This window comes from Monopterus albus, unplaced genomic scaffold (genome assembly GCF_001952655.1).
Source record: "Monopterus albus unplaced genomic scaffold, M_albus_1.0 scaffold47.1, whole genome shotgun sequence".
NCBI lineage: Eukaryota > Metazoa > Chordata > Actinopteri > Synbranchiformes > Synbranchidae > Monopterus > Monopterus albus.
The window spans coordinates 1,161,143-1,174,482 of NW_018127927.1; the positions used below are offsets into that span (position 1 = coordinate 1,161,143).

A 13,340-nucleotide genomic window follows, 5' to 3' on the forward strand; every position below is an offset into this window, starting at 1 on the left:
GCCAGCTCTCTACCTTTCCCTGTCATTGTGCCAACATTAAGAGTCCCTATTCTCAGACCTATACTCCTGCCTTTCCTGTTCTCTCTCTGTCTACGAATCCTTCTACCTCCTCTCCTTCTTTGACCAACAGTAGTCCGATCTCCGCCAGCACCCTGTAGGTCAACAGCACTGGTGGCGGTCGTTGTTAACCCGGGCCTCGACCGATCCGGTATGGAATTCGCACTGAAGATTCGCATGTTTAAATTTGGCATGTTTTTACGCCGGATGCCCTTCCTGATGCAGCCCTCTCTTTTTATCCGGGCTTGGGACCAGCACAGAAGTCACTGGCTTGCAACCCCTGTGGCTAGATTACTAAGCGGTATAGAAAATGAGATGAGAAATTCAGATATCTCAAAATTGTACTTAAGTACAGCACTTGGCTAAATGTACTTGGTTGCTTTTCACTTCTGATTACAATACATTGAAGTAGGTTATTTCTGCATTCTGAAACAGAAACGTGAGATTAGTGTTCACAGATACATTGCGAATTGAATATAACCTTTTACACAGATGCACTAAACTTGTAATACAAATTTTTGTCATCTGCTTTCAAAAGAGAGAAGAAGCTGTCTTCTTTTGTGCCGACGCACGTTGCCATGGGGACTGGAGGGTTGCTATCCACGCTGAGAGGGAAGTCGAGCCGTCAGGCAGGGTTAGAGCAGAACCTGTTGGAGGAGTACAGGAAGATCAGCACATCTGCTGGAAACCCTCTGGAGTCCACTCAGCTCCTGCACCAGTACCTCAACACATGTCACACTCTGCCTTATTATGGGTAAGAACTTGTGTAATGAGCTATTTATACTCCATTATTGTTTATATATAAAAGTCAGCCTTAATACGTAAAGGTAATAATTACAGGTAATACACTGTGGCTTTGGTAAAGTATTCCAGACCTTTAGTGTGCTATAGAGTTCAAAGTTCAAAGTGTTTATTTTGTCATCACCACAGTTAGGAAACGTGTTTCCCTGTACAATGAAATTCTTACTTTGCCGTCCACATGAATGCCACAAAATACAAATGAAATATAAAGTAGATAAATAACACAAAATCTAAGGCACTTTAAGCAGTGCAGATGCAGCAGTATAGTAGAAAAAAAAACAAGAATATAACAGAATGTATGCTGCATGTGAGCAGCATGTGCAGCAGTCAACAGTCATTGTGCAATTATGCATGTGCAAACAGAATGTAAACAATACATGATGTATTTCCTGGTAATAAACTCCTCAGCTGTCTGATGGCAGAGGGAAAGAAAGAGCTTTTCAGTCTAGTGGTCCTACATTTCACACTTCTGAACCTCCGGACAGAGGGCAAAGAAGTGAACAGTCCGTGCTGGTGGGGGGGTGGGATCTTTGAGGATGGAGGCAGCCTTCCTACGCACCCTGCGGTGGTAAATGCTCTGCAGAGAGATTTCACTGTAAATAGAATAAAACTACCATTTTTGCCCATCAGTCTACACTCACTCATCCATAATGGCAAATTGAAAACATGTTTTTAGAAATGTTTGCAAATTAATTAAACATAAAAAATTGAAATCTCATTTATAAAATATTGTATTGAGAGTCAGTTAACTTTGAGTAGGCTCAAGGCTGCTAGCACATATAATATACCTGGCCAAGGAGAGAAACTATGAGCTAGTCAGGGGAAAACTGCATTTCTCTGTGATGGACTTTTGCTAGATATTTCAACAAATTACTTGTGTTTCTGCCCTTACATACAAAAGAGTAAAAGCGAACCTGGAGACCCTTATGTTCACAATGCACAGATTAAGTAAACTGCAACGCAGACTTGAAACAAATCAAACTGAGACCACTTCCTGAAGAGGTTTATGTTTGTTTCATTTCAGAGGGGTCTGAGTTGGTTTGGAGTGTTCACATGTATGCAAAAAAAAAAACCTGACTAATGGCTCCGAGTTCATTTTTAGGGCTAAAAGATACCATGTGTAAACAAAACCTTACTTCAATACTTAGTAGAAGCCCCTTTGGCAGCAAATACAACTCAAGCTCCATCAGACTGGGCTTTAGCTTGGCTCCTCAGGGACAGTCAGAGACTTGTCCTGCAGCCACTCCAGTGTCATCTGCTTCAGGTCACTGCTGTGCTGAAAGGTGAAGTGCTGCCCCCGGTCTCAGGTCTGCACTGTGCAGCAGGTTTTCTTCAAGGACCTCTCTGTGTTCAGCTGCATTCATTCTTTACTTAGTTCTGACCAGTCTGTCTGTCCCTGCTGCTGAGGTGGTTGCCCTTCCAGCAGCTTCTCCATCTCTGAAGAGTATTCTGAAGCCCTGTTAGAATGACCATTGGGTTCCTGGTCACCTCCCTGAACAAGGCCCTTCTTGCCTGGTTACTCAGTTTGACCAGATGACCAACTCTAGGACGAATCCTGGTGGTTCTAAACTTCTACCAGTTCAAAATTATTGAGGTGGCTGAGCTTCTGGGAAAATGTGTACAAGCAAGTTTTAACATTGTTAATATGGGTTAATAAGTGTAGATTTTGGCAGTACAACGGTGCAGTTTTTAGCACTATCGTTTGGCAGCAAGACCCGGGGCCTTTCTGTGCGTAGTTTGCATATTCTCCCTGTGCCTGCAGGGGTTCTCTCCAGGTACTGTGGAGTTTGCATGTTCTCGCTGTGCCTGTGTTGGTTCTCTCTGGGTACCCTGGCTTCCTCCAACAGTCCAAAGACATGTGATAGTGAATGTGTGTGGTTGTTTGTCTACATGTCAGCCCTGTGATAGACTGGCGACCTGTCCAGGGTGTACCCCTCCTCTCGCCCAATGTCAGCTGGGATTGGCTCCAGCTCCCCGCGACCATGTTCAGGAATAAGCGGTATAGATAATGGATGGATGAAATGTAGCTTTATCTGAAAAATGTAACCATTTAAAACCATGTGCATGGCAGTTTACTATGAAAGTCAGTGTCTCAAATAATTGACATACCTTGATAAACTATATTTATTTTTAAATTGACTTCAACTGCACAAACAGGTGCGCTTTCTTTTTTGGTGAGATTGACAAACCACCACAAGGGATCCTCCAAAGGGGAAGACGCAAAGCTGTCAACATTGGCATCTGCCTGGAGGGAGTTTATGTGATGGATGTCAAAGAGAAGGTGAGCACTGGAATTGTTTAGGGTTGACTCTCTGTACTGTATATGTGTGCATAATCTGATCATGTCGAGATGCTGAAAGTCGTTCTGGCCTGCTGAATTCTCTTCTTCAACATGCTTTTTTGCAGCATGTGCTGCTTGGCCTGCGTTTCAGTGAGCTTTCCTGGGACCACAGCTACCCTGAGGAGGAGAGGGACTGCCACATTCTGTGGCTGGAGTTCGATGGAGAGGAAGATGGCACTCCTGTGAACAAGTTGCTAAAGATCTACTCTAAACAAGTAAGAAAATGTTGAATGTGAAAATGAAATAAAATCACACGCCATCTGATAATGGTGTTCTTACTGTTCTATCTGTACATTTGGACCTCGTTTAGACTTTTGTTTTTTTTTTTTCCCCTGGGCGATTGGATCACAAGTAGACAGCATAAAATACAAGTGTAAACGAACACCAAGACGGATTGTGATCCGATCACTGAAACCACTTGCAGAGGTGGTTTAGGACGCATTTGACCACACATCTCTGTAGCATGAATGCCAACAATGTGTCCTGATGAGTCTTTGACAAGGCCATTTGAGGAAAATACGCCATCGATGCAGGATGTAGTGGTTGTTTTGGTGAGAGCGCACAACACTCAGAAAAAGAAAAAAATGCAGAGAAATGTCCAATACAGATCTGCCAATGTACAAGTCTGATTCTTGTTTTCTTCTTATTTTGTTAGGGAGACTACTGGCACTTGTCTGGTTATAGACTGACATAACTTTACCTGTGGCCTTTTGATATTTAAGCAGAAGTATTGCAGCAGTAGCAGTAGTGGTCAGCTGGGATGCATGTATATTAACAGATGTGCACAGTCATGTGTCTCGGTTGTCCACTTGTGTTCAGATTACTGAGATGCATTTCAATGCTAAGTCTAAATGGGGCCATTTTTACATCTGTGTGGTGGAGTCTCACAAATCTGTATGCATACTGTAGCTTTAGGTCACCTCAGAACGGTTGAATGTGTCATGTTAATTGGCTTCTATTGGGTCCTGACCTGGCTGATATCTCCACCATCTCTTTTGTAGCTTGAACATCATTTTAAGAATGTTTTGCTGCTGGAGCAGGTGACAGATGTTTTCAATAAGTAGAGAGGATATGCAGCCATCTCCAGTGTGCACTGCACATGGTGTAGTAGCTGTTCCCATTTGTTCCTAATGGAGCAGAACACTTGATATAAGGGTTGAAACTTAAAAGATTTTTAATAATTCTATGTACTCTCTAAGGCTATCACAATTTATTTAAATATGAAACTTTTGAAAATTCACTAATCGGCTTCATAGTGAATTACATGTCCTGTTGACCTCTCAGTAAAGTAAAGCCAATAACATGTTTGTGAGGACAAAATGCGGGATAGTAGCAAGCAAAGTTGTGCTGATCGGACAATAATGACACCAGAGCGGTGTCAAGGTCATAGGTTTGCTGACTCTGCAAAAAAGCAAATGCCTGCTCAAGTACAACACATCTGAGGACTGACCTGCAGTCTCACTACACAAGTGAGGCACTGACGTTACCACAGACAAGTGGATCAGTGTGCGATCAGTGTGCGTTCTATGCCTCACCTGACCGGCCTACCCCTGCAGCTTACTTTCCCTGAAGAAGACCAATGGGTTGAAATGTTGACTACATGTTCTAAATACAAGCTTTCAGTGCATGGCCATTTTTTTTTCCATTCTTCTACCCCTGCAGCATGTCATGATAATGTAGCTAAACTCTACTGAAACAGCACATAAATCAGCCAAAGCAGTGAGAGGTACTGTCAAATAAGCCTAAATCTATACTTTATATTTTAAATTTTTGGAAAGGGTGTTGCATTTGAATCATTTTTAACTAATTTCATGTCAGTTTAAATATTGTTGGAACATGATTTTAAAAAAAAAGTTACAGCCCTCTTGTCTATATCATCTGTGCTCAGTGACTGGAAAAAGGCCGAGCCACCAGATGGTGAAGTAACATTTCATGTTGGTAGAAGCAGTCATACATGATCCCACTGGGCTCTAACACAGTGGGAATGTGACCCTTGTATGTTGCGGTTCACTAAGGGATTGTCAAAAATACAGGTGTTTCTTTGATAGACTTCCAAGCATTACCCTTGATTATTTGCTTTTTCCCCTCAAACCAGGCTGAGCTAATGAGCGGTTTCATTGAGTTCTGTGTGGAGCTGAAGTCTGCATGTGAAGGAGCTGCTGCAGCCGGGACAGACGGAGAGGTGAGTCTGTCTCAGCAGCCTGCTGCGCAAGACGGCAGCAACAAGAACGGACGTGGAGGACGGCGCGGGATGCTTCGCAGACAAAGCAGTGTTGTGTGCAGTCGGGTCCATTCACTTAACACTATCAGCTACGTGGACAACGGTGAGTTGACCTGTGCATTTAGCAGCCTGAAGCACAGTATCATGTCCTAGTATTAACTTCAACTGGAGAAAATGTTAAAATATTTGTCTGTTTTTGTCTTTCAGGAAAAGAAATCAAACGCTTAAAGCCAAAACGAGCTGCCTCGTTCTTCACCCGACAGGCGTCTGTGCCCACGTATTCTGCTGTGCAAGTGACAGAGAGTCTGGAGCAGGGTTAGACCCACTGACCTGCATGGCCCTGTTCCTTTCAGCGACCAAACCTTGCAACATTTTACACTGAGATTTAAAGCAAAGACTTGATACAAGCTTGAGACATTTGACTAATGATGTATGATCATGTAAAGGACCAAATGAGTGATCTAAGTGTGAGTGACGATATTTATCTTCTGAAGTTGTGCATATTAAGCGTACAGTGATGTGAAAACAAAACAACCTGTTAACAGCTATGCTTCCACAATTAAACTGAAGTGGCTATTAATCTGATGGCCTTACATAAGGACGATATTCTCTGTGCACCAGATGATGGACCTATTTTACAAGTGTGAGAGGAGCCTAAACAGTCCCTTATGAATGGTTGATAGCTCATGGCCTTTGTGACCTTTCTGGAGAAGGGTTTAGTGCTATTACTCAAAAATGTTAAACCTCAGATGAGTGTCACAACATTACCTCTTGTTTCTTTAAGTCTTTTTGGGGTTTGAATGTCAAGAATATTGCAGTATATCCCCCTAAGAGGTTTAACATTTTGTTAACATAAAAGTTACTACAGACTCTTTACAGTCAGCATGACGAACACTTTCAAGGAACGATCTATGGGTGTGTTCTCACTGTTCCAACTTTTTCAGACTGCCTGTGCCTTGTTCTCATGAAGCCACTATTAAGTGGTTGATCTCTGCTGATCATAAAAAGTCTGTATGGGAACACATTGGCTGTGTTGTGGAGGTTTCTTTTAAGTACACAAAGTTAAGATGTTTGATGTAGTTCATCTTTGCTACTATTTGCAGCTGGTTATCTCACAGGTGGCATATCTAAAAATATTTCTATTTGTAAAAGCAGAAGTGTAAATTTAGCCTAAACATGTTAAATGTTCTTATTAGAATCTCAAATTGAACATTCACAGTATCAAATCATTATTGGGGAGCATAACTTGATTAGCATCAATATAAAAAATGAGATTAGGGGCAAGACTTACCCAAAATGTGTTTATTAAATCAGTTAAAAGAAAAGTAAAGAAATCTAGTAAAAGCTTTTGTCCTCAGCAGGTAATGCATTATACCAAGCTGTTATTCCTGCCTCTAAAGGGACTGGACTGTGGTTCCTGTTAGCATGTCATATTCAAAGTTTAACTTCCATCCTAAAACTTGCTTGATAGACCTAATCTGACACGAGTGGCTAAAATAAAAGAAACTCTCCTGTTTAACTGCTGTCAGCACTTTAACTAAACAAAATGCAGCTTACATTTCTTACATTTTGGCTCATTTAGAAACTATCATAAAATCAATCATCAAATCTGAAAAATTGTTATGAAATTCTGAGATATATGTTTTTCCCAGGACAGCAACAGTGTGCTCTGCTGTTATAGCCCAGAATAACTGACCAAGAACTTTTGACTATGCTATTGAAATCTGTCTGTACACCAAAGCAAACCTATCTAACATGTACCTTAACACTCCAGAGATTCATCTCAGTCTCCACCATGTCCTCCAGGTGTTTGAACATCACCCTAATACAGCCAGCTTGTCTTAACAAACAAGTGCACCTCAGTAATGGCCATTAAAAAAGGTATACAGTACATGTACAGCACGTGTTCAACGCTGCCTTCCACTTGAATGTATGTCCTAATTTGAGATGTGGTGGCATTGTGTATTCTTTGGAGCATGCAAATGGCAGAATGTTCTTATTTTCTATGCTTTAACTTGTATGTCAGCTGCTGTCTGTAACCCAATGCAGGCCAATACATTGATGCTAACTTAAACTATGCATGTCACACTGTAGAATAGGCATTCCTACTACACATGGGATACTGCACTACTATTACTAATACACTATTTATACAATATTTTACATCTGCAGATTTTGTATTAGCCTTTATGAGAGGCCACACCAGATGTACTTTTTTGTATACTTGTCAGTGGTTGTGCACTAGAAGGAAGAAGTAAGTCATTTAGCATTTTCTTCTCAAGCAGACACTGTGCAGAAGCATAAAGTGCCTTTTGTTTGTACCAAGTTTGTATCTTATTGACTGTTTTGGTGTTTGGATTCCAGGAATCTTGGCATTGCTATGGTTAAAAAAAAAAATTGTGTTTTGTAATGTATTTCCCACATTTCTCCTTTCCTAACTGATGTGACTGTATTGATCTACTGGATAGTTACAGTACTTTGGTTCTTGTACAGCAATCAGTAACTTTAGTCTTCTTTAAAAGCTTCCTTTTTTTTTTTTTTTTTTTAATAAACACGCTCAACGTGGCCCTGTTTTTCTGAGTTTGCTTGAATGAGCGGGGAAAACTTCACTGCCTACACCCTAAGTGTACTGAAGCCCAACTAATTTTAACTAACATGTTACCTTGCGTATGATTTTATTCAGCAACAGTATTTTACCCTATGTTCTGCTCAGACACTGGCTATTGTAGATCTCTTTTTACAATTAAAGCAACAACCTGCTTCTTAGACCTTAGGTACATTTAATAACGTTTGGAAAAAACAATTTTCCAAACAAAAACTATTTTTTGTTATATACTGTGCAGGGATGTAAGCATTAGTTATTGCAGATGTTTTGTGATCACTGCTGTTAAGCTTTTTATATGCACCTAAAAAATCTTTTAATATAATTACCAGTTACTTTCAAATACCTGAATGAAAAAACAGAATATTATTCTGCAGAAACAGTATTGTCCATGATGGAGTATATAGACTTTTTGTCACATTTGAAATCTTTGACCAATAAAATGAAATGTATTGATGAACCTGTTGTTTTTAGATTTATTTCTGCTTCTTTTCTGTCTTCAAAAGTCTGTCCATGTCTTGATTCCTGCTCTATCTGTGCTTGCAGTTAGTCTTTACAGCAAAAATTTGGAGAATAATTCAGTTTTTATTTAATTTTAATTTGCTTGAATGCTTATGATAGGTTTGCATTATTGGAGTGCTATTCGTTCTCGGATATCTATAACAAAAAATATCAACATTAATTTTTAAAATGCATATAACATCACGAGTCCAGTTAGCTGACGTAGTAAATATTATGACATGCGCAGTACAGCGCTTCCTGATTGTTCTCAGCATGGGTTGCCCTGAGCTACATCTCTCGCGTCAAATAACCGGCTGCATATACTCTTTGACGATGTGACACCGGATAGGCTACAAACCCGGAAACAGGAACATTTTCAGTGTTGTTTTTTTTTTTGGCTAGCTGTATGTGTTTTATGAGAAGTATGTCATTGTCTAATTAATTTCTAAAAAGCCTTGTTATTAAGAACATTCAGTTAAATTTTGTGGACATCATACTGTAAGTTACTTTGGAGCAAGAGCTTGCCATTTCCAGACTGCCGTTGACAGTTGTCTCCAGTCAGCTGGGCGGCCGTCATTTTATCTCTACGTTTCACAGTTGGTCGGAGTTCAGTATGGACGGTGAGGCGGACGGTTCGGTCGAGGTGTCGGAGGACTCCGGGCCAGGCAGAAGGCGCAGGGTGCATGGCATGCTGAAACTCTATTACGGTCTCAACGAAGAAGGAAAGTCCGTGGAGCAGCCGGAGTCCCTGGACCCCTGCGACATCAACGGGCCGCATTTTGACCCCGAGTTCTACCTCAACAAGGTGATTAGCCGCTGCTGTGTCATGTTAACATTATACAACTCATAAAATGACATCTGCACGGTTTAATTAAAGCTACAGTCAGTATTTATCTCCTAAGATTACAAGGCTATGAACTCATCTGCAGACCGCTATTAAATAATACAAGTTAGTATAACTTACAAATACAAATTGTTTCGATAAAAATACAAATTGCTGCCTGTTGCTTTCTCAGTAACTAAACACAAATGCCAATATCCAGAATGTTGTAATGTGGTATGAAGAATTATAAGGAAACACTAGAAAGTCTCTTTCAATGCGTCTGGGAATAGGAACACCGGTAAAGCTGTAGATAGTTGTGCTTTTATAAGAAACATACAGATAAGAGGGAGTATAATTCAGTGTTACTGGCTAATATTAATTAATTGGACTGGACATTTTACTGCACTTTAAAGCAAATTATTATAAAACAAATGGCCAGTATACACAGTAATTATATTATATGCACAGTTTGCACTCTGAAAACTATAATGGTGAGCTAGTGGATTCTATAGATTCTGCCAAGGAAAGCCCCAGGAAGTCAGGCTGTCTATTTATGCAGGCTTCCACACCCCATACACTGCACAACCTCTGATAGCCACTGCTTTTATTCCCACAACACTGAACATCAGAAATTATATACACATAGTTTTGCCCCAAAAGAACCCACCAACTCAAAGTTTCCTCCCTCCAGAACACCTGCTACACTGTGGGCAACCACACCAGTCCTCGCCTTCTGGGTGTGTAATTATCCATATGTGGTACTGTATGTCCTTGTGTGTATGTGTGCAGTCCATGGCACCCCCCGAGCACACTACACTATTTTGGTAGTGATTTAATGCACACACATTTTCTGGTAGTGGATATGTGGTAGGTTGGATCCAAGCGGCCAAGAATGTAGGAGACCAACTCAAAGAAATACAACATCAGGTTTCTCAAATTGATAATTTATTTTAAACAAGTGCCAGCAAAGTACACATGCCAAAACAAAATGGTTAACTTCACCTAACTGAAGAAAACTCAACTGTATGACTGTTGTCACTGTGTGCTTTGTGTCCAATTGCAGCTTAGGAGGGAGTGTTCGCTTGCTGAGTTGATGGACCAGGAGACCTGCATGGTCAAGCAGATTCGCTCTTTGGACAGTGACATGCAGACACTGGTGTATGAAAACTACAACAAATTCATATCTGCTACAGGTGAGGGAAAGTCTCACTCACTGTTAAATTACTGCTCTAAATATATAAAGAGTTGAATTGTGCATACTTTTATAAAGCCATCCTTTCATGTTTTTCCAGACACCATAAGAAAGATGAAGAATGATTTTAAAAAGATGGAAGATGAAATGGACTGCCTTTCTGCTAACATGGCAGCCATCACCGACTTCAGTGCTCGGATCAGTGGTACCCTTCAAGACCAGCACACACAGATTACAAAACTCTCAGGTGAGACCTAGACTCGTAGTGGTTTTTTGTTTATTTGTTTTTGAATCAGCTGTTTTTGTTCTGTTCTGCTTCATGATGGTTATTTTGACCATTTTTTGTGTCACCATGTCTCACTCCAGGAGTTCACACTCTGTTAAGGAAGCTGCAGTTTCTGTTTGAACTGCCTGCTAGATTGAATAAATGTCTGGAGCTGCAGGCCTACTCTCAGGCAGTGAGCACCCACCGCCGTGCCCGCTGCGTGCTGCTGCAGTATAGCCACCTGCCCTCCTTTAAGGGAATTCAGGATGACTGTCATGCCATCATGGACAAGCTGGCACAGGAGCTTCGACAGAAGTTCAGGTGGGAATTTCTTAAGCTGTATTCAGATTAAAGTAAAACGTTCTCTTCACAGATAGAAAAAAATTTGGTTTATAAAGATGCACCCAGATTCGATAAACCACAGAAGTAAAGATTAATTTAATTTAATTTTGTTCTTTCATTGTTTTATTGCAATTTCACTTTGTCATAATAATGTTCTGCTGAGATTGTGACTGAAATTTGGCCAAATGTCTTGTACTGTTTATCTACTTGAATATTTGCTGTAACTTGTATGTACTGTATGTTGTACTCACACAAAGCCAGAAAGTTGTCTGAAAAAGAATGGCCACCCATATTACAGGTTTTATCATTATTGTGTGTTACATAAACCTTTGCAAAATCCTTTTTGCTTACTGGATTTTAAAATGTTAAATGAGAACTTTGTGTCTCTTTTTTTTATGCACTCTAGATCAGCTAGTTCTGCCTGTTTTGTTCTTGTCTTATAGGGATGGAGGCTCAAGTTCCAAAGATTTATCTGAGTGTGTGGAGCTGCTGCTACAACTGAATGAGCCAGCAGAAGAGCTCTGTGATAAATTCCTGAGCCATGCACGGTCACGACTTGAATCAGACCTCCAGGGTCTGGAAGCAGAGATAAGACCATACCCCTCTGCCTCAGCTGTGAAAGATGCTTCTGCACACAGATCGTCATCTTCTGCAGCTGTTGGATCTCTGACTGATACCTCCCCCAAAACGAGCACTCTGCCTTCTCCCACCTCAAACACTGATATTCTGGAATTCATTGACAGAGGCTGCAATGAATTTGTCAGCAGCTTGTGTTTAGTAATTACATCCTATCAGGAACTTTTTATCAACCATGCTCAGGCAGGAGAGCTGGCATCCAAAAATATCCCACAGATGGCAAACAGCAAGCTGCATGCGTTTGTGAATGACTTAGCGGCTCGGTATTTCTCACTCGTGGAGCGGAGGATACAAGAGGAGAAAGGGGTTGCAGATAACTCCCTCTTGGTTCGTGCACTCGACCGCTTCCACCGCAGGCTTCAGGCTGTGGCCAAACTGCTGCCGGGCTCTGCTGTGCCAAACAAGGGGACTGAGATTGTGATGAGAGCAGCAACAGAGCGAGTCAAGCAGTACCTCTCTGCTCTGCAGAGCTTCTATATGGATAGCTTAACAGACGTGAGGCAGGCCCTGGCTACACCTCGGCTCTCTGTGACAGGTGCTTCAGTGGGTGGCAGCGGAGCGGTATCAGTTAGAGATGCTCCGAACAGCCTGCCGGAGCTGCTCTCCTCCCTGTCAGCCTCTATTCTCAACCAAATTAAGTCAGTATTGGCATCAGTGCATCTGTTCACAGCTAAAGACATTACATTCTCCAACAAACCCTACTTCAAGGTGACTAGCTTCTTTTTTTTTTTTTTATTTTGCTAGTAAATTACCAGATTTCCCAAAGATCCTTGTGTACTCTTCCTCATGAGCTAAAACTGTATAGCACTACTGGACCGCTTGAATAATAGCTCTGTTTTCATATTGGTTTAAACTATTCCTTTAATTTGTGACATTCTTCTTCTGCACAGTGAGCAGCTCTTTCTGTCTGTCTGTCTCCTCCTCACAGGGTGAGTTCTGCAGCCAGGGTGTACGTGAAAGCCTGGTGGTGAGCTTCATAAAGTTTGTGTGCCAGTCTTCCCGCCAGTTTTGCGAGAGCGCAGGAGACAAAGGAGGTTCCACTCCTCCTGCCCTTCTGTTGCTGCTGTCTCGCCTCTGTTTGGACTATGAAACCTCTACTATCTCCTACATACTGACTCTCACAGATGAACAGTTCCTTGTGCAGGTAAACAGCCTGTCACCTTATAAATGCAGCAGCAAGCACAAAATACTCTATTACACTGTAAAAAATACAGTTTTTAACAAATAGATGCTTGAATGGTACATTTTAGTGCAGTGGTGACTAATCTGTAATTTTGTTGAATTACTGTTTAGTTTTTTCCTTAAAATGGGATATTTCACTCCCAAGAGAAACCAGCTCTAACTGCAGGGCATTGTCTTTTTGAACTTTTCCAGCACCACAGTCCTGTAACACCAGTCACAACTTTATGTGCAGAAGCCAGAGAAACAGCACAGAAACTACTGAACCATTATGTCAAGGTGGGTTTTCACCTGCAGTGTTCTTACTGTGGGAAGACAGACATCAGCGCAGGAAAATAACTCTACCACAAATGTATATATTTTGTCTTTTTTTCCTTTTA

General features: G+C 41.2%; 2 protein-coding genes across 4 annotated transcripts in view; both read left to right on the forward strand.

Annotated features, from left to right (window-relative positions):
• The window catches only part of frmd8 (FERM domain containing 8), a 19,665-nt gene extending 11,222 nt beyond the window's left edge, over positions 1 to 8,443 (forward strand). For all 3 annotated transcript variants that reach the window (XM_020600508.1, XM_020600511.1, XM_020600510.1), the window contains exons 7-11: positions 596 to 811; positions 3,016 to 3,139; positions 3,265 to 3,414; positions 5,295 to 5,523; positions 5,628 to 8,443. In XM_020600508.1, coding sequence (XP_020456164.1) covers positions 596 to 811; positions 3,016 to 3,139; positions 3,265 to 3,414; positions 5,295 to 5,523; positions 5,628 to 5,740 — 832 coding nt within the window. In that variant the 3' untranslated portion in view covers positions 5,741 to 8,443. The remainder of the gene's footprint in view (positions 1 to 595; positions 812 to 3,015; positions 3,140 to 3,264; positions 3,415 to 5,294; positions 5,524 to 5,627) is intronic.
• Positions 8,444 to 8,856: 413 nt separating this feature from the next.
• Positions 8,857 to 13,340, forward strand: part of vps51 (VPS51 subunit of GARP complex) — a 6,509-nt gene continuing 2,025 nt past the window's right edge. Inside the window, exons 1-8 of the mRNA XM_020600535.1 lie at positions 8,857 to 9,021; positions 9,121 to 9,328; positions 10,410 to 10,539; positions 10,639 to 10,785; positions 10,905 to 11,124; positions 11,589 to 12,489; positions 12,710 to 12,925; positions 13,156 to 13,277. Of these exons, the coding sequence (XP_020456191.1) occupies positions 9,137 to 9,328; positions 10,410 to 10,539; positions 10,639 to 10,785; positions 10,905 to 11,124; positions 11,589 to 12,489; positions 12,710 to 12,925; positions 13,156 to 13,277 (1,928 nt within the window). The 5' untranslated portion in view covers positions 8,857 to 9,021; positions 9,121 to 9,136. The remainder of the gene's footprint in view (positions 9,022 to 9,120; positions 9,329 to 10,409; positions 10,540 to 10,638; positions 10,786 to 10,904; positions 11,125 to 11,588; positions 12,490 to 12,709; positions 12,926 to 13,155; positions 13,278 to 13,340) is intronic.